This window comes from Macaca fascicularis, chromosome 3, assembly GCF_037993035.2.
Source record: "Macaca fascicularis isolate 582-1 chromosome 3, T2T-MFA8v1.1".
NCBI lineage: Eukaryota > Metazoa > Chordata > Mammalia > Primates > Cercopithecidae > Macaca > Macaca fascicularis.
Window position 1 is genome coordinate 198,981,046 of NC_088377.1, and position 19,126 is coordinate 199,000,171.

General features: G+C 53.3%; 1 protein-coding gene across 10 annotated transcripts in view; it reads right to left on the reverse strand.

Moving 5' to 3' along the window:
- Positions 1-19,126, reverse strand: part of PTPRN2 (protein tyrosine phosphatase receptor type N2) — a 1,017,982-nt gene that overhangs the window by 141,062 nt on the left and 857,794 nt on the right. For all 10 annotated transcript variants that reach the window (XM_045387364.2, XM_045387363.2, XM_045387365.2 and 7 more), the window contains one exon: positions 2,342-2,554. In XM_045387364.2, coding sequence (XP_045243299.2) covers positions 2,342-2,554 — 213 coding nt within the window. The remainder of the gene's footprint in view (positions 1-2,341; positions 2,555-19,126) is intronic.

Sequence of the window (19,126 nt, forward strand, 5' to 3'; positions counted from 1 at the left end):
ACTTTTCAAACAGATTTTTACACTTCACGGGGGACTCATGGCTGTGAGAGAAAACCCAAGTGGGATATGGAAACATTAATGAATTAATACCTGCTTCATTTACCAAAGTAAATATCCTCTCCTTGTAACCGCAATTGTCTGAGTCCTTGAAACATTACTCAGCTAAATTCAAAGCGAACAATCATACAGTCCCCATCCTCATTACTGAGTCCTGCTCTGCCAAAACACAAATCACAACAACACAACGGTTCAGCACCTAGAACTTTCTCACCAGGAGACAATCCACTGTGATGGGGCAAACCCCCACTTTAATCAAAGTACTTCCCTAAAGGGTATTTTGTAGTGATTCAAAGCTAAACCAACCAGAGAGTCTTTACACTCATTTCATTTCCAAATTTTCCTAGATCACATTTTTAAAGAAAAAAAGTTTTTTTTTTTCCTTTTTATTAATCTGGATTGAAGAAAAGCACACATTTCATTTATTGTCTGGATTACAGATTCTTATTAAACAAACCAGAGCTCATTATAAAATCAATATCAACTTAACCACCATGCCCTCAGGAGGAACAGCAAAAAGGTCACTCCAAGAAATTCAAACAATTTTCCTGCTGGAAGGGCATGATTTTAATTACAGATACTATTAATTAGAGCTGTCACTGGGAAGGCTTTTTTTTTCTGTTAATTATCACAAACTCAGTCCTAAGTATGCATTTTCAACCTGCAGTTTTTTTTTCAAATTAGTCATTTCTGCATGCAAGTCTAACCTTTCCATTCTATCAATATTTTATATTTGAATTTCAAAGTATATCAAAGGGTGCCACGCTTTCTAAAAATCTCTGCCTGTATGATCTTCCGTCTCTCACACATGGAACAGAACTGGTGTGATAATTTATTTATGTACCGACACAGACTTGGCCTGAAGACCTGGCATCCGCATTGAAGGTCTTGCTCAATGGAATTTCTGGATAAATTCTTACTAGTTTATGTGACATTTTTTTCAGGCTGCTTCTTCAAACGTGATTTTCCTTTTGCTTTGAAGCAAAGCTACACACTGCAACTGAAATGCCATCCTCAACACATCTGAAGTTGCCATTTCTTTATAAGAAAAAGATCGTCCTGACCGGGCTGGTGACCCTCTCCGGAAAACTGGAGGCTTCCTCTATTCAGTGGCAATCCCAGGAAGTTGGAAATGGGAGGAAAAGCTGTCTTGTGGCTCTTTTAAGCATAGAGATTGTGTAAATTCCTTATGTGGGGGAGGGTCCTGAGAGCTCGCAGAGTATAGAAAAGCCAGCTCCAAGGAGCTCAGGAAGCAGGAGGGTTTGGTGCTGGAGGGCGCTTCGTGGAGAGAGGCGTGAGAGCCCACCCATGTAACTCTGATGATGGAATAATAATATTTACTTTACATACGACTGTAAAAATGATGAATTATTTACAAGATGTATTGCACACTGTAATCATGTGACTAGAGAAAACAAAGGATCCAGTCCAATGAGGAAATCTTACATATGTACTGACCAAACTTTTACAACAGTGGTTAAGGAGTCATTCTACCTTCCCAAATGGGAATATCTTCTTGGAATTAAATGATATTTTATATGCAAAGGAATCAATTGCCTTGACTGATGGAAGTATTCTGGGTTTGTAACGCCGTTAAAACTGAAGGCCTATATTCATTACAGGACAATACCAAATACGAAACGTGTGCTATAGAACTTTCAAAAACTCTGTGGTTATTTAAAATGCCCGACTTGGTCTGAACTTGCCTTCCTCGCATCCTCCCTGGTTTGCAGCTCATTTCCAGGGGTGTCTGTGGTGCCTCTAGAGAAGGTGTCCCTCATGGGGACATGCGTGGGTCACTTTCCCCTGGTCAGCATTAGGTACCACTGTACCGGACAACAACACAGGGTGGCAACTGGGCAGGTCAAAGGATCTTTTCACAGAAGACCCCGAGGAGGCCAATGGTTTTTGAGACATCTTCAAACACCTACACACCAACTGATCTCACAACTCCGACACTTTTCATTAGTAGTGGCCAAACTAAGATAACAGATAATACATCATTTGTGTATTGTACTTTTTCCACACCTCTAATTAACAACATACTTCCAGAGCGAACATGAGACTATCCAAGAAGAGCAGATGACTACAGAGCTGTACAACTGTGGCTGCTAGGTATTTGCACCAATGCTGATGAGAAGTTCCAAACTGTCATCATAAAAGACCCCAAACTATGATACATGAGCAACTGCTGGGAATGGAGGAGGGGCCAGAGAGGGATGCGATCATCTGCCTGCTCAACAGATAAATCCAATATATCACTTTTTAAAAAGTCTCCTCTTACCTGGTAGGCGGCGGTGGCATCTGCGCCCGGGTCGCGCCCTAGTCCCGAGAGCTTCTCCTTCAGCCTGTGCTGAGAGCTATGGCGTAGGCAGTAGATGAGGCCAGAGGCCAGGAGGACGCCCAGGATGCAGGCGAGGGAGACCAGGGTGAGTGCGATGAACTTGGTTGAGTCTTCTTGCTCCGCCTGAGGAGGCAGGAACTTGAGTTTGCTTTTCTGCAGAACAAGGAGAGAGGGGTCTGTTAGCTCCTGACAAAGCATGACCTCCTAAAAACACACGTCTCCAAATGCAACTTGAAAGTGGAAAGCTCAGCCCCACAGGACGCTGCGCTAGCACTGGAGCCACAATGGGAGGGCCCAGTGGAACAACCCCCGTCAAAGGAGAAGAAGCAGAAGTCATTTGAAAATAGCACCTCGCAGATTGCAGCCTGCTCAAGAGGACAGTCACAGGCATCACTTCTTCCCTCAGTGGTGGCTGTTTTTCAAATTTATGTAAAGTATTTGGCAGCTAATTTGCTGCCTTCAGTAAAATAAAGTATCCATCCCTTCTTCTAACCGGGCACAGCAGTTTGTCCAGAGCTTGCACAGTGATTGTCGGGGGTGCTGGGGGGAGGCCAGGCTAGGCAGCGGAGGAGGGTGGGCAGGCCTGCAGCCTGCCGTGGCTTCAAGTAGCCACACAAGCCCAGCACATCTTCAGCAACAAAGGAACGTGGGACTGGCTCTGCATCTTCACGTGAACATTCTCCCTCCCAGGGTCAGGGGATTGGATCCACCTGTCTTGAAAGGCGAGCACTGGTCGAATCCCACCGACTCCAGCCACTCTCCAGAAGTGGCCTGGCGCAGACCACAACACTTCGCACCTGCGTATTTTTCCTTGAAAGGAGCCTTTGGAACTTCACTTCCCAGGGAAGAAACCCCCCCAGATTCTCACTGCTTCTGGAGGGAGAGGGTAGTGCAGGTGAAAATATGAGAAAGTCCTTTCGGTGCATTTCACTTGTCTCCACGTGCAAAGAATTGCATGGCTCTCCCCTCATTAGCTTCATTAGAAGGTATATTAGCAACAATTAAGGACGCCACAGGAAAATGGGAAGGCCGCCCCGCAGACCGCGCGCCCTGCACAATGACTCGGGGAGTAAATGGGGGAGCACGCCCGGCCTCGGTCCTGGCTGCTACAAGATGAGAACAATTAGCAAACCCCTTTCCACCACCTAATTTCGCGTGGTAACAAAATGGATTTTTCCCCATGAATGCCTGGCCGGCCTATTCATTATCTCTCTTCTATTAGTAATTTTCTGCTCCGTATTCAGCCTCCCAACTCTTCATTTCCTCCCGTCTCCCAGCGTACACAGTGCCTCTTATGTCAGGCCGGGCCCGTTTTTATCTTGTAATCATAAAGGCCACCAAAGCAATTATCGCCGGTCTTGACTGGAAAAGCTGGTCATTAATTAGCCTCCTTTTGCCTTCGGTGCAGCGGATTAGCCGGTGCCGGGACTGAGTTAATGGAAACGCGGGTTAAATGAGAAAAGACGCCCGGATTTTCCTGCCTGGATGCGCGGCTCGGAGGAGGACCGCGAGGTTCGCGGGCGGCGGGAGGCGGTGGAGCCGCGGAGAGGGAGGGAGGGAAGGAAAGGGGGAGGGAGGGGGAAAGGGGGGAGGGGAGAGGAGGCGCGGGGTGGGGGGAGGGGAGTGGGGAGGGACCCGGGAGGGCGAGGCGGGGCGGGAGCCAGGGGAGCGGCCCTACTCCGCTTGGTTCGGACCCCGCAGCAGCCGCTGGGTCCCGCAGCAGCCGCTGGGTCCCGCAGCCGCGCACGGCGGCCCTCCGCGTGGAGATCCCATCCGCGCCCCTCCCCAGTCTTCCCTCCGCGGCCTCTTCTCCTCCCCTCCCCCTCCCTGCGGCCCACACAGCCTCTTCCAGAAAGAAGTCACTCTAGAGCCGCGCGACCCAGCCCCGGAGTCTGCCGGGGTCCCCCCACAGGGTCCCCTGCGCGCCCCTCCCCGCCCCTCCCTGGGCACAGCCAGTTCACGAAAGCTAAGGCGCGGCCACGCGCCGCCTCCCCCGGGCCGGGGTCTCCTCGGTCCCCGTGCGGGCGCTGGTCCTCCCAGGTGGGCGGCAGCCCCGCCCCGTGCCCTCCCAGGCCCGCGCGAGGGACCCCAGAGCGCGCGGGGGGACCCAGGCAGGGATGAGCGGCCGTGACCCCGGATCTGAGCGGCGTGGAGGTCCGAGCGGCGCTGGGACAGGGGCCAGGTCCCCTGCCCACCCCAGGGTCCATGTTCGCCGGCGGAGCCGCGTCCCCCGGGGCCACACCTGGGCAGGAGGGCGTTTCCCGGGGGCCTGGCGCGCGACCCTCGCCGCCCCTCTCCCCTCGCCTCCCGCCTGTCCCGCCTCGCCTTGGCCGACGTAACACGAACAACAAAGGAAGCGGCGCGACCGGCGGAGGGGGCGCCCGCCGTCCTCCCACCCCTCATCCCGGCTGGGCCAACGGCCCCCGCGCGCCTCCACCCGCCCCAGAGCGGAGGGGACCCTGGCCCCGCTCCCCCGACGTCGGGAGGACATCGCGCGCTCACGTGGACGACTGCGCCCGGGAACAGGGACTTTCGGAACCTTCTTGCCCCGCGCCGTGAGGCCCACACGCGCGCGGTGACCACCCTGGCTCTGAGGGGGCGGCGGGGCCACGGCGTGTGGCGGACCCGGCAGTGGCACCCAGGCTATGCGCGCGGGTGTGTGGGGTCCCGAGGCGCAGGGCGGCCGCCGGCTTCGGCTCCCCAAGGAAGGGGCATAGGCGCTGCCCGCGGTCACTCAGGCCAGGTGAGGGCAGGGGACGCGTGGGGACCGGAGGAGGCGGTCTGGCCTGCAGGCGGCAGGAGGGACCCGGGGCCCGCCCAGGCTGTTCCCAGGGAGGCAGACACCTGCTGTAGCCGGGACCCTCGACGCGCTCCGCAAGCCAGGAGTGGAACAAGGCCTGCTTTCGAGGCCTCCCTTGGCGCGCTTGGATTTACTCAAAGGTCAAAGAAAAATGTCAAGGAGAACGATTGCCCGGAGAGCTCCTGGCCCTCCTCCCGGGTCCCGGCTGGGTCCCAGGCGCCCCCGGAGGGGAAGGAAGGAGCCCCAGTCCCCTGGAGTCCTGTCTCCACCAACCTCGCCTGGCTCCCTGCTGCCTGGCCGGCGCTGTCCCAGCAGAGAAGGAGTGGGAGCCGCCCCAGGCCCACCTCCGCCGGCCGGTCCACAAGGAGGCCCCTCCTGCAACCTGGGGGAGGCCTGGGGAGGCTGGGAGGGCGACCGCGGGGGGCCGCGGGACCTGGACAGTCGGGAAGTTGTGCCCGCGGGCAGCGCGGCGGCTGAGGGTGAGGACGGTCTGACTGTAGGGGAGGGCGGAACGCTGACAGAGGGACGGACTGGGGTCCACCGGCCTGACGTAGAAGTCGTGGATCCCAGGGCCCGGCTGGGAAACCCGCCTCCCTCCCCGCCCGCGGGCACCGCAGAAGAAAAGGAAGAAAGGGGTGAAAGGGGTCCTCCCTCCACGCCCAGGACGGTTTCAAGTGTCCCACCCAGCGCTGAGCAGGAGGGTGATGCGGGGGGAAACACTGTTGGCTGCAAGTCAGGTCTTAGGAATCCCGGAAGAAACGAAGATTTAAAGAATTTTTTTTTAAGTGATTGAGTTCCAATAACTTCACAATGACTTGACTCCCTTCCTTTTTGTGCAGTTAAAAAATATCTTAAAACTCCTGCTAGCCATGGCCTTTAGGAGAAAGAAATGAGTTTAAAAGTGAGTTTGAGACACAGTCTTGGCCCAGGTGTGGCTTTGGTGGTCCTCAGCGCCTTCTCCCCCATGGGCACCGACCCCCAAGGCTGAACCACGGCGGGTGGACCTCGAAGAGAGCCCAGACTAATTAGAGGCATCTTATCAGTCTTGACTTGAAATTGAAAGAAAATGATGTTTAAATATTTATGACTTTGACATTTACAGTCAGGCGTCTTTTAAAAGCAGAACATCCCCTTCTGTACAGAGGCAGCTCAATGACTGAAAGTTTGGAACAGAGAAGTGAGGAGGAGGAGGAGGAGGGAGAAGGAGGCCTGGCAACACAGGCTGCAGGGGTGCGTCTGGGGTCGGGGAGATGCACAGATAGGCACACTTCAGTGCTAAGTTCTCAGATGCAGGAATACTACAATTTTAAAAAATAATCAAGAATGATTAAGTTAATTTTACACCAGGTTAGATCTATCTTGAGAGTAAGATGAAGTACAATATTGCCTATTTCTTCCTCTCAACCATCTGCACCTGCAACTCCTCAAATTTAGAATGTACAGTATTGCAAAAGTTGTGATTCAAAATAAGTGTATGACCACAGAGACAATTTGTGGAGCTGTCTTAGAAATCAGCATCTGCAGACACTGTCCTGACCAATTTAAATTATTTTGACCCTGCCCGTGAGTGGAGGTGGCTGGGGCTTCCACCACATGCCCTTGTGAGCCATTTATGGGAAAATGTCTTTGGAACTTTTTTAGCTGTCGATGTGGTACGCTTAAAAGAAAAGAAAAAAGGACATTCTATGCCCAAACTCAATTGTGAGAGCTGATACAGCCACACAAACACAAAACTTTATGGTAAATATGTGTTGACTGGTAGCCAGATTTAGTCCTTTTCCAAGGTTGTGTGATGTAACCAGTTAACAGGAACAGCTCATTTTGTGAGTCACCGGTGTGCAGTGTTCAAATATGCTTGCACCATAAAGACGCAGGGACACAGGTGCTCAGTGCCAGTTAATCTTAAACTTCTAACATTGTTGATGCTTTCATTTGTATCATTTCTAAGGAATCAGATTTGAGTCCCAGCCTCATCCTATGTTTGTCTGCATTTAAATTACTCAATTATAAATACCTTTTGCTCTTAAAACTTAGAAGTCAGTTTTAGAGACCATTAATGAGTTGCCGTAACAAGTTTCTTTGGTTTGCTAGATGAATCCTCTTAGAATTATTAGGAAATTTCATTCTAAATTTACTAAAATGTATTACTAAAATATAATAATTCTCACTTTAGGGCTGATCAACATTTTTAAGTTTTCAGGCCATAGTAAGTGATACAACTTAAAAACATGGGGGAAGGAGTATCTTAAAATATTTTAAAAGTATTTTTTAAAGCTGTTAACTGAACTATTTTTAATTTGGAATTTGCCACAGAATTCTAATAAATGAGAGAAGTCAGGCGGAAATAATCATGTATTAATTCTCTGCATTACAAAATCTTTTCAGAAGCTATTATCAGAGCAAGAGGCACTGCGGTCTGAATTCAGGGTGGGAGAAGCCCTTTGTGCAACTGAAAGCTATTGTTCCTCTGTGCAGATGAAATTGTACTTGCAAATCTGCCATTCCAGTGGCCAAAAAACCTAAAAAAGCAAAAGAAAAGAATCTTCAAGAAAAAATTATTCTTAAATGTAAACTTTAATGAAAATAAGTTGGGATATACTGTTTTAAAATGGGCTATTGAGTTTTTCCAGGCATACACTTAAAAGTGAACATACAAAAAAGGTAATAAATTGTCTGTTTGCCATCTTCAAGCACTCCTAAAACATCAGTTTTAAAGAAAGACTGTGTTTTAAGACATCAGGGAAGATTTATGATACTGATGTTCAAAGCGGGAAGCACACTTGTGCAAACTAATTTTTAACCAGCAGATTGTCTCCGGTGGGAGAGAGGGACCCAGGGACTGAGCAGGGGAAGGATGCCCCTGAGAAAGCCGCCCCCAGCCTCTTTCAGATCTCCGCTGGCGTTTTCATGACACTCAAACTCAGACTCAGCGGATCACACTTAAGGCACCGGCTCCTGACCCCTACATATCGTGCTGCCTGGTCCCCAGGCCTGCCTGGACGCACGCGCGCCTTCCACACCAGGTGCTTCCCGGGACGGTGCCCGGCCTCCCCACACCGCAAGAACCAGACCCTTTTCAGGACTGGGGGGTTTCGCTTCGCCTTCTCTACCCGGACCCAGAAGCCCCAACCCAAGACCCGCCTAGCGTCGCTTGTCAGGACCCCTCTGTGGCAGAACTTTGAGCACAGGGCGAGGGAAGGGAGGGTCAACGTTCTGCCCCGACCGCAGCCTCGGCTTTCTCCCCAGCGACCCCGTCCCTCCCGCCTCGCCGGTTCACAGCATCCCCACAGGAGTCGTAAAGATCGGGCCCTAGCGCCGAACACGAAGGCCAAGGGTACCCCGGAGCCGCGGGTATTCAGAGCCCGGAGAGGGGTCCCGGCGCGGAGGGTACTGAGGCCCAGACTCCTGGCCATAGAGCGCGCCGGCCGCGAGGGAGGACCAAGGTCCCTAGCCATGCCCGCGTCCACCAGGGAATCCCGGCGCCCGCAGCCCCCGGGCTGCGCAGCCGCCACCGCCGCCTTCTTCTCCGGAGCGCAGGGGGGTGTGCTTGGGAGGGGGCGGCAGGGCACTTTCCTCTGTGTCGGTGAAAGGAAGAGCTTCCAGCTCCCTCCTCCGCACAAACCTTCGCTTCCTCTCCTGTTTGCTCCCGTCCTAAAATCTGGGATCGGCGACGCAAGGACAGACTGGTTGGGCTAAGTGCCCTCGGACACGCTGCGCCCCGGACTCCAGGCGGGTGGCTCCACGGTGCCGGCCGGGACGCGCAGCTCGGGAGGCGGGACCATGCCCGGGACCCCAGGGCCGCTGTCCGAGGACGGAGGTCGGTGACTTGAACCCAGAGCAGAAGGACGCACGGGGCGGGGGCCCGCGGGCAGGGCCGGGGGCTGCAGAGCCGCTGGGAGAGTCTCCGGCGCGTCGTCCTCAGTGCTGTGGCGGGGCCCCTCTCCCAGCCATCCAGCCTGCAGCGCCCAGCTCAGCGCACTGAGGACCAAAAAGGGCGGGAGACTCTCTCTGGCCCTAAAAGGCAATTCTGCTGAGATTTTAACTCTAACTTGGGGGTCCGCCCGATTCCCTGGAGCGACGCTTCTCTAAAAGCACGGAGCAGGCCAGTGTTCGGAACTGCACAGGTAGTTACGAAGAAAGGAAATGAAGTCCCTTGTTCCAACAGCTTCGGGTCCAGTCACAAGTTTCTCTCTGGCGAGCTCGCGGACGCCTCACCTGGGGTGGGGGAGGCGCTGGGAAAGCGCAGTTCTCTTTGCGGGAGGAGAGGTGGCCTCTCCGAGGCATCCCCACCTGCCTCTGGAACGCCTCTCCCTGCAGGACCCCTCAGCGCCCTCCAATTCGCCGCTCGCTGGGATACTCCCGTGGCTCGGAGGCGCGCTCCCGGACCCTGGTGAGGAGGGCGAAGAGCGCCCCAAAATGGGCTAGGAAGAAAATGCGCCCACACTGGCTCCTCTCCATCCTGGCTGCTCGCCCCTTCCCTCCTCCTTTCCCACACGCCTCCCATCTCCGTGCCTGCACACCCCCCCCCCCGCCCCCCGCCCCCTGCAATGGTCGGAACTGCAGGGAGTGGGGAGCAATGCGAAAGGCCGAGAGAAGAGCGCTGGGGAGAAGTCCAGGAGGTCCTAGCCTCCTTGGGGCGGTCTCCGCGGGGCGCTGGGCCAGGACAGCTGCCACCCCTCCCAATCTGTGCGCTCAGAAAGAGCTGCCCTCTGCCCGCTCCTCCTCACATGCCCACCCTAGACCCACTTGGGCATGATCTCAGGCGCAGCTCTCCCCTGCCAGCCCAAGCCTTTGACAGGAGTCCTGCGGAGATGCAGAGACCCCCTGCACTGAGCTCTCGGACGTCCTGGTTGCCCATTCGAGCCCCCATGCGCGCCCTCCAGCCTTCGAAAGCTCTCTTCCTCGCCCCACCACCTACGCGCCTGGTGATGCCCTCGTGGGCCCCTCCTGCTCCCTCCGCCCCCATCCCAGCGTCTCTCGCCTCTTCCAGGGCCCACCCAACCGCACCACGAGCGCCCGCGCCCCGCCCGGCACCCCTGGTTACCTGCAGCTGGGCCGGCGCCCAGCGCCCGCGCGGGAGGAGGTGGGGGTGTGCGCCGGGCCGAGCGGCCTCGGGGCGCAGCAGCTGCTGGTAGCGGCAGCGCCATCATCTCAGCCAGCTGCTTCCCTGCACTGGAACCACAGACTAGCGGGGTCATCCGATTCTGACCACAAACTTCTAGGGCGGCCGGTGGAGACAAAGGTGCCGCGCGTCGCTGCTCCAGCGGCAGCGGCTGCGCGGCGGCACGGGCTCGGAGCCCGCAGGCGCCGGAGCTCTGCGCGGCCGCTGGGCCCAGCTCCGCGTGCTCCGCCCCGGCCCGGCCCCCGGGCTAGGCACGCTGGGCCGGGGCGCGGCGCTGGCGGGCTCAGGGCGGGCTCCGGACGGTCCCCGTAGGGCCGCCGGCCGCGCGCGTAGCTCCAACCAGCGCGGCCGCCGCGCCCCGCCTTATATCCGGCCCGGCGCGCACCCGGCCGGCGGCGGCGCGGCTCGCGGCCCAGCCACCGGTTGCTATAGCGATGTCCCCCCCCCCCACATGTTGCTGACAGCAATTGGCTAAGGGGCCGCGGCTCTCCAAACACCCTCTCCCGCCCGAGACTATGAATGGACATCAGCTTTGTCAGTCATTGGTACCATGCCGAAGCCAGGCCTTCGCCTTTTCTTTCTTTTCAGTGTTTCTGCCTTTCATCGTTCATACTGGGCAAGTTCAGGGTAGCACCGAGGGGAGAGAGACCTCGGCCAGAAAAGTCACGGCGCGCGGCTCTGCTGTGACCTTTGTCCTGGGAGGGGTGGGTGGGGTGCGTCGCCACTCTTGGCAAGAGAAAAATTCACGGCACATCGTTCTTTCCAGTTACTTTTTCCAGTGTCTTTTTCCAGTGTGGCCGTTCGGGCCTTTTTGCTCCCTTTCCAAATGGAAGCAGGCCAATGATGCAGGGCGAGTAGACGAGAGCCCCTCTGCTCACTTTACCAGGGCTGTCCCGAGCGTTTAGGTCCCGATGCGCGTAGAAAGTGTCTTGCCAGAGGCGGAACTGGTGAGACTTTGCCACCGTTTGGTCCAGGCGAATGTCGGCCGCTGGCCCAAAACGCCGAAGGGAGACGGCGGTGAAAACCCAGGCGTGCGAGCTGCGTCCTTGCCCTTCCCCCCCGCCCAGGTCAACGGTCTGGCCTAGACCACCGCTCTGCGGGCGAAAGGAGTGGAGCAGAATCACCGGCCACGCTCCCAGTCGCTCGAGCCTCCCCACATACTCCCGGCCCCTGGCGCAGTCAGGCCCGCAGCACGCGAGCCGAGCTAGGGTCTCGGGGCGACTAGGACCGCTGAGCTGCGGACTCCGGCGCCCTCCCTCGGCCCCCGCCCACACTCTCTCTCCCCAGGCCCTGGACCACCGGCCACAGCCACAGGTTGGGGCACCCCGGTGCGCGGCGCCCCCGCGGAGCTGGCGAGAGCCGGAGAGCTGAAACCCAACATCTGTGTGTACAATGCGCTCTCCGAGGCCCACAGCTGCAGGAACAAGGAGAAGAAAGGAAGAGGGGGGCGCAGATCTTGTCACACGCAGATGACAGTCTGTGGAGGGCTCTTTAGTTTCTCCTTTTCTGGAAACCCCAGCGGCCCCCTCCTAGGCCCCCCTCTCCCACCGCCTGGCCATTGTTCCCTGCGCCCGGGACAGCTGGAGACGGCGGCCCGCGCCACTCGACGCCCCTCCCGCCGCACACCCGGCTGCCCGCGGCGCCCGCTCCCGGCCCCTCCGGGGCCAACCCCTCCACACCCCCCACCTCCCCAGGCCAGGCCCAGGCGGCGCTTCCACCGTCTCCCCTCCCCTCCCTTGCACTCTGGCGCTGCCCCTAGACCTGCCTCGCGCAGAGGGCCTTGCCTGGCGCTTTTCTCTTACAAACCAAATTCTGTAAAACCTGGGGGCGAGCCCCGGGGGGCGGGGGTCGTCCACAGATAGGAGTACGTTGCCGTCCGCTGCAGGCCCCTGTCTAAAAGTGGCTGAAGGACCCCATTTCCTCTGACCGCAGGCCCAGGCTGAGTTCTGCATTTATTTTTGTATTTATAGGGCAAGGCCAGAGCGCTTCATAAAGCCCCAGGGCAAAGAAGTGGCCTCGCGTCTGGCCATGGTTCCCTCAGGCCTGAGCGGGCTGCAGGAGGCCCGGTGCGGCTCGGCGGGGGCGCGAGAGGCTAGAAACTGCAGCGTCCCTGGGGTCCTCTGCCCATGAGTGAACCCCCCAGTAGGCGGGGAGGGGGTACATCACCTTGGCCCTCTCGGTCCCCATGCCCAGGGCAAGGCCTGCAGAAATCCCCGCACTCTGACTCGGGCGCGGCGCGGCGGCGGGCAGGTCAGAGAGAAGCCGTACCTGGGTTCCCCCAGCGCCCGGGATGTCCTCCCAGGGACCTTCTCGGGCAAAGAGTCTAGTGGCAGCGGTTCCTGTCCCTCCCCGCCACCCTCCTCCGGTGCCTCGGTGTCCCCAGCCAGACTCCAGGGCGACCCCAGGCCCGGCCCTGGGCAGAGAAAAAGGAGGGGAGGGGAGGTGGCGCTGGGGGGCGGGAGGCCGGAGACAGCGGGAGGAGGACTCGGGAGCCAGGGCGGGAAGAGGGGAAGACAGCGGAGAGAAGGGACGGGGAGGGGAGGGGGTTCGGAGGAGGGGACCTGCTGCCCTCAGCCTGGCTGGTAACCGGCCTCTCCATAGCAACGGCCTGCGCGCGCGTCTGTGTGTGCGCGCGTGTCTGGTGTGTGTGTGCCCGTGGTGGTGGTGGGGGGTGTGTTCCTGGGACTCCCCGCGGGAGCTGGGAGGCGACAGAGGAATCCCCTCCAGGACTGGAGGCCCGGCCTCCGCGGTGCTGGGAGCGCCCTAGGGTCTGGCTGCGCCGCGCTGTCGACAGGGTAGGCTCGGGGAACGCGCGCAGGCCGCGGGCTCGGCCGCTGGGGCATTGGGGCGTCCTGCCCTCGCTGCCCCGACCCTCCCGCTGCGGTCGCAGGGCCCTGGGGCACCGGGTAGTGGGCGGGTCTTCCCAGCTACCCAGAGCACAAGGGCGGGCGACGGCGCCCCCACCACGGCCCTGCCCGGCCCGAGCGCCCGGCGCACCTGAGGTCTGGGCCGGGGAGCAGCTGGGGACCTGCGCGTCGCCTCGGGGAGCTCTCGGCCAGGCCGGCTCAGGGCAGAGGCCAGAGGGGCCCCAGCGCACCCTCCCAGCCCGCGGCGACCTCGCACCACCTTCCCCACCAGCCCGCGGCTCTCCTCGCCCTGGGTCGCGGGAGCCTCATCCAGGCTGGGGTCTCCAGCAGGCGGCCGGGAGCTCTCCGAGGTGGCCGGGAGTGGCCGTAGCTGTCTCCCTCGGCCAGGCCGTGTCCAGCCCCTCAGTCTCCACGGCGGCGCAGACCCCACGCAGCCACCCTGGGTCTCGTTCAGGGCTAGGGGGACGCGGACCCTGCCGTCTGGGGGTCCTGGGGCGGCCACCGGGCCGGCGACCCCAGAGCAAGGCGGAGCCCAGCACGGGCGTCAGGCCAGAGAGCCGGTTTTGCTTTCTTTACAAACGTGACCTGACAGTGAATACACGAATAAATGCAACCGTTTTCCTTGGTCCCTTCTTCCGTTGTCCAGTGTTTCACTTCCAACATCAAAGCGCCGCATTCCTGATTGGATCTGAATTTAATGACCTTTCTAGTGCTTTGAGGAAGAATGGGTGGGAGGTGGCACCAATTCAGTTCCATTTCGGTCACTTTAAAAATCGTGAGAGGGCCTGAAAGGCTCCATGCGGGTTCTAACACAAGCAGAACAGCACCTTCGTCCGGGCTTTGGTGCACCTCAGGAATATATTCTGGGTGGCAGGCGGTGATGTTTGTCTGACAGCCCCCACCTCACTCCCCTTCCTGCCACCACCCCTCCTCCGAGGTGCGACCTGACCTCAGTGGGGCTGCAGAACCGGCCCCGCCAAAGCTGAAGGTGGACCCACACTCCAAGCCCCAGAGTCTAGGGGGGGTCATTAGAAGAACGCGTTGGTATTTGAGGTGCTGGTTCTATTAGTCCTACTGCTTCAGAAACTGGTAAGTTACTCGCCAGATTTCCATTCTATTTTTCTTTATTTTAAATTCCCTTTTTATTTCCAGGGTGGAAAATGTATCTTTTAATTCTTGAAAATACTTTAGAAAAGTGTCTCGGCAATAATGTGAGACTAGATTCAGCTAATTTGAAGAATGAATAATGATGTGAGGATTTTTTCTTTTTTCTTTTTTTTTTTGGTCATGAGATCTTAGACTTCATTTAATAATAAATTTCAATTTACATGATTTCACTAACATTTTCAGATAAAACTTTTAAACATGACACAAAATATTTTTGAGAGTCATGTTGATTGGAATCATTTATATATGACAAATGAGTATATTATTCATACAGAAGTTAGGGTTGTTTGATGAATAAAAAATATAATATATGTAAAATTCTCCAAGACCTACAAAATAGCTATACAATATAAATAGTATAAAAATGATTTGTTGATCCTGCCAATACTTCTTTTAAAGTGCATTTCACATTTGTTACGTGTAAAACCTAATGTTCTGTGATAAGAATCTCATTTTCAATTTAAGGAACACCAAATTGTTATGGATTACACATTTAAGTGATTAGAATAAATATCCCATGTACTAAATTATCAAAGAAAATGTATTTTAAAACAAAATAGAGAAAGGCTGTTATGGGAAACATGATTATTATAAAGCAAAACACATATTTCAGGAATTTAAAATAATATGGTAAGGTAGAAAATGATTAGAAAAACACCTGAGACTCTTGATTTCAGAAAGTCTAAATCAATTTTGTTTTTTAAACCAAAACAGTAATTTATAATTTTACAGTACACAAATAGTATTTAAAATAATTTTGACTTCTAAATCCATTTATAAAAAGTATTTAAAATTATAAAAATAAAAATGGATCCTGCCGGGCGCAGTGGTTCAAGCCTGTAATCCCAGCACTTTGGGAGGCCGAGACGGGCGGATCACGAGGTCAGGAGATCGAGACCATCCTGGCTAACACGGTGAAACCCTGTCTCTACTAAAAAATACAAAAAACTAGCCGGGCGAGGTGGCAGGCGCCTGTAGTCCCAGCTACTCGGGAGGCTGAGGCAGGAGAATGGCGGGAACCCGGGAGGCGGAGCTTGCAGTGAGCTGAGATCCGGCCACAGCACTCCAGCCTGGGTGACAGAGCAAGACTCCGTCTCAAAAAAAAAAAAAAAAAAAAAAAAAAAATGGATCCTTAAAAATATTGTAGGTCTGTGTATAAGGCATTTTTATGCATATATTTAAAGAAAACAACATTTCAAAATAGCAATGAGTGCGTTTTGAAAACAAGATGTTTTGAGACGTCAACCTCCTAGTAAAGCATAGTAGTTGGCATTGAGATAATTTAAAAACAAAGACACTTGCACAGACAAATATGAATGACTCTAAGTTGAAATGTATTAACCACCAGTAGTTATTTTTTCAAGGACAATATCTAGAAGAGCATCAGACACTAGTGAGAAGTCCTTATTCACTGTAAAAGAAGGTAGGTCTGTTGCAACAATGGGGAAGAAACAACTGCATCTTAGTAGAGCCCTCACCATCTACCCATGCATACTGGAAGCAGAGTTTATCCCACGGGACAAATTTATGAACTGGGAAGATTCTTTAAGATAAGATTTTGCCGCATTGCTTATGTTAGCAAATGTAAGATATAGCTATAAAATCAATGCCCTTATTTTAAAATTGAGAAATACTAAAATTATTTTTTCAAGTTATTTCACTTTATTTCAAGAAAAATATGAATTCTTTACTCAAAGCAGAGCAACGGAAGTCAATTTTTGTTTTGAAAAATAAATCCCCAACACAACTCAGCTTTTATTATTAGTTCTCATGCTGGCTCATATGCCGATCAACCTGAAGCTTTTGAAATACAAAAACAGGAGCTCAATGAGGAGACAGAGTTGATATCCCACCAATGGCTTGACATGATTATATGAGACCATGTACTTAGAAACCAAATATGTGTTTCAGCAAACATTTCTGGTTGAAGGATTGGCTGACAAACATGTCGGGATGTTTAGACTTTTGTTCCCCAAACTTCAAAGTTGTAATTAAAAGAATAGAAAAAGCCTCAAGGCTTCATTATTACTATTATTAGTTTTGTCCATTAAAAGTAGCATTCTGAAAAAATGCTGTTCATAGGCACAGGTGTTTACAAACAGTGCAGTCTCCTTAGAGGTTCATCTGATTTTCACTCTCTAGATTCTAGTCTGGAAGACCTATTACTTTCAATCAACCTATTTGTAAAGATCTAATATTTTATTATTTACAGAATAATGCCATAAGGCACATATTTCATAGCTGATGTTCAATATAGTGTATATATTGTATGTTCATGACTGGATTCTATTTTTTACAAAACTGAGCTAAAATTCCTTAGATTGACTGTTTGTAAGAAAGACTCATTACCACATGAACGAGAATCTAACTTTTTTGAAAATGGCTAAATAGTGCCATTATGTTTAGATGAAAGGAAACAAGATACTTCTGTGAAGAATATCCAGGTCATCTCTATTTTTGTTTAAAATCTCTTTCACATATTTTGTCAGTTACATACTACACATCTATTATAATATTTGGAAACTTTTCCTTGGGTTGTTTTGGAATTAAAAGTAGAACAATAATTCAGGTAATCCAGGTAAATGTTTGTTTCACAGTTATATAACTTAGCCATGTCCTGTTCACATATTCTATAAGAAAAGTGCCTACGTATATTTTAATGTATGAAAATAGGCTCCAATTAAATGAAAGAACAGCAATAGCCTGACAAAGCTTGCCTTTGTACCTGGATTCTACTAAAAAGGAAAATCTATCAAGTGATCACTATTGAGTGATAGTTTCTGATTTTATATTGCAAATATGTCTATACATATTTAGATCTAATGTGAACAGAAATTCAGGAAGGAGCCAGTTGCTTTTCTTTTCTTTTTACTGAGACAGAGTCTTGCTTTGTCACCCAGGCTAGAGTGCAGTGGCATGATCTTGGCTCACTGCCAACTGCCACCACCTGGGTTCAAGCAATTCTCCTGCCTCAGCCTCTCGAGTAGCTGCGATTGCAGGTGTCTGCCACCAGGCCCAGCTAATTTTCTTTCTTTCTTTTTTTTTTTTTTGTATTTTTAGTAGAAACAGAGTTTTGCCATCTTGGCCAGGCTGTTCTCGAACTCCTGACCTCAGGTAGTCTGCCCACCTTGGCCTCCCGAAGTGCTGGAATTACAGGAGGGAGCCACCGCGCCCTGCCCAGTTGCTTTTCATTCTGACACAGTGCGGAGCAGGTTGAGGTGAGCTGTCACTGAGACGGAGCATTGGGGGAGGTACGATTCCATGTGTTTCACTCTCAGCTGCCAAGTGGCCAGCTGCACGGAGCCGCTGCGCGTCCTCTGTCGGTGCGGTGGGATGCACGCTGGCATTCTAGCGAGTCTGGTACAACATTAGCGTATCATCTGCAACAGGGCTTTCTCAGGTACCGAGACCACTTTTAAAACCCTTACGAATCTGCCACATGTAACTATATGTTTCCATTCACACACTTTAGGAAGTGATATACCTACTTCAACCTTGCTCAGTCATTTCTGAAATTCCCATTTGGAATTGTCTTCAGAAATATGCCCAAACAAACCCAGACATCTAGTCTTACGTTTTCTAACCCTTTCCACTCGTGATTCCTCACACCTTAACCTCGTCACTCCTCCAGTTGACTATCCTTGTCTCCAAATGGCTTTAGAGTATGAAAAAAGAAACAAATCTGAAAGATCACTTCCATCATTAAGAGTGCATTTTTAAAAGACCATTTCAAACGAGTAGTGCCCCAAACATGGTGAGCACTAAGAGAGATGGCGCCTCCGAGTGACACTGCGGAAAAACCAGGCTCACTCGTCCAAGCACGTTTGCAACAGTCAGTGACTTTTCCTCCACCAGGTTTCCCAGTTTCCATGGCGACAGCCTGTCCTGAATGTCCATCTTTGGGGTGAGGTTTGAGGCTTCCTTGTCTTTTGTCCTCCCCACAATCAGATCCCATTACTGTTTTCAGGTCATCCCTTGTCTGACCTTCCCCCTATTCCCCATCCCCCTATGCTGATGGCGGCTGGCCTCCAGCAGTCCTGGGGTCTGGTCCCCTCCATCCACCACCCTCAGCCTTGGCCATCTCTACCTTGTCCACCAGAACAGCTTCCTCTTCCTCCCTGAGAATTCCACCAACCCTTCCTCAGACCCATCAGAGGCTGGCTCCCTTTCATCCGATCAACCAAGGACACACAGGGGTGCCTCCAGACCTCCCTCGCATCCCTTCCCCACACCAAAAGCCCCTGGTCAGCGTGTGCAAGGACGCCCTCACCCTCTCCTGCGCATTCTCTCTCCATCAAGGAACCCTGGCTGGCTCAGCTGTGGGCTCGGGGTCTTTCATTTGTTTGAAGCCGAATGCTGAGTCCCTCACCTTCAGAACACGTGAGTGCTACGGACCACTCATCATTTCACGCATGTGCACACACATCGCCTCTCACACACGCACGCTTTCGCATACATGGAGAAAGGCGAGTACTTTCCAGTCAGCAGGGCAGCAGTGGCTCCATCCTGTCAAGCTACTTTTCCATATTTGATTTCCTTTCACTCCCAGAAAAACCGTGGAATTCATGCATTTTTTTTTCTTCCAGTTTTACAGATGAGAAAACCAAAGTGTTGAGAGGTAAATGAAGTACCCCAAGCCGGTCAGTGCCAGAATCTCGATAACACACAGGCTCCTGTGCGAACCCACACACAGAGTGCATGTTTCACAGGGAATAGCTCCGTTCTTAGCTACAGACTCAGGCAGGCTTGGAGTCACTCCTCTCTACAGC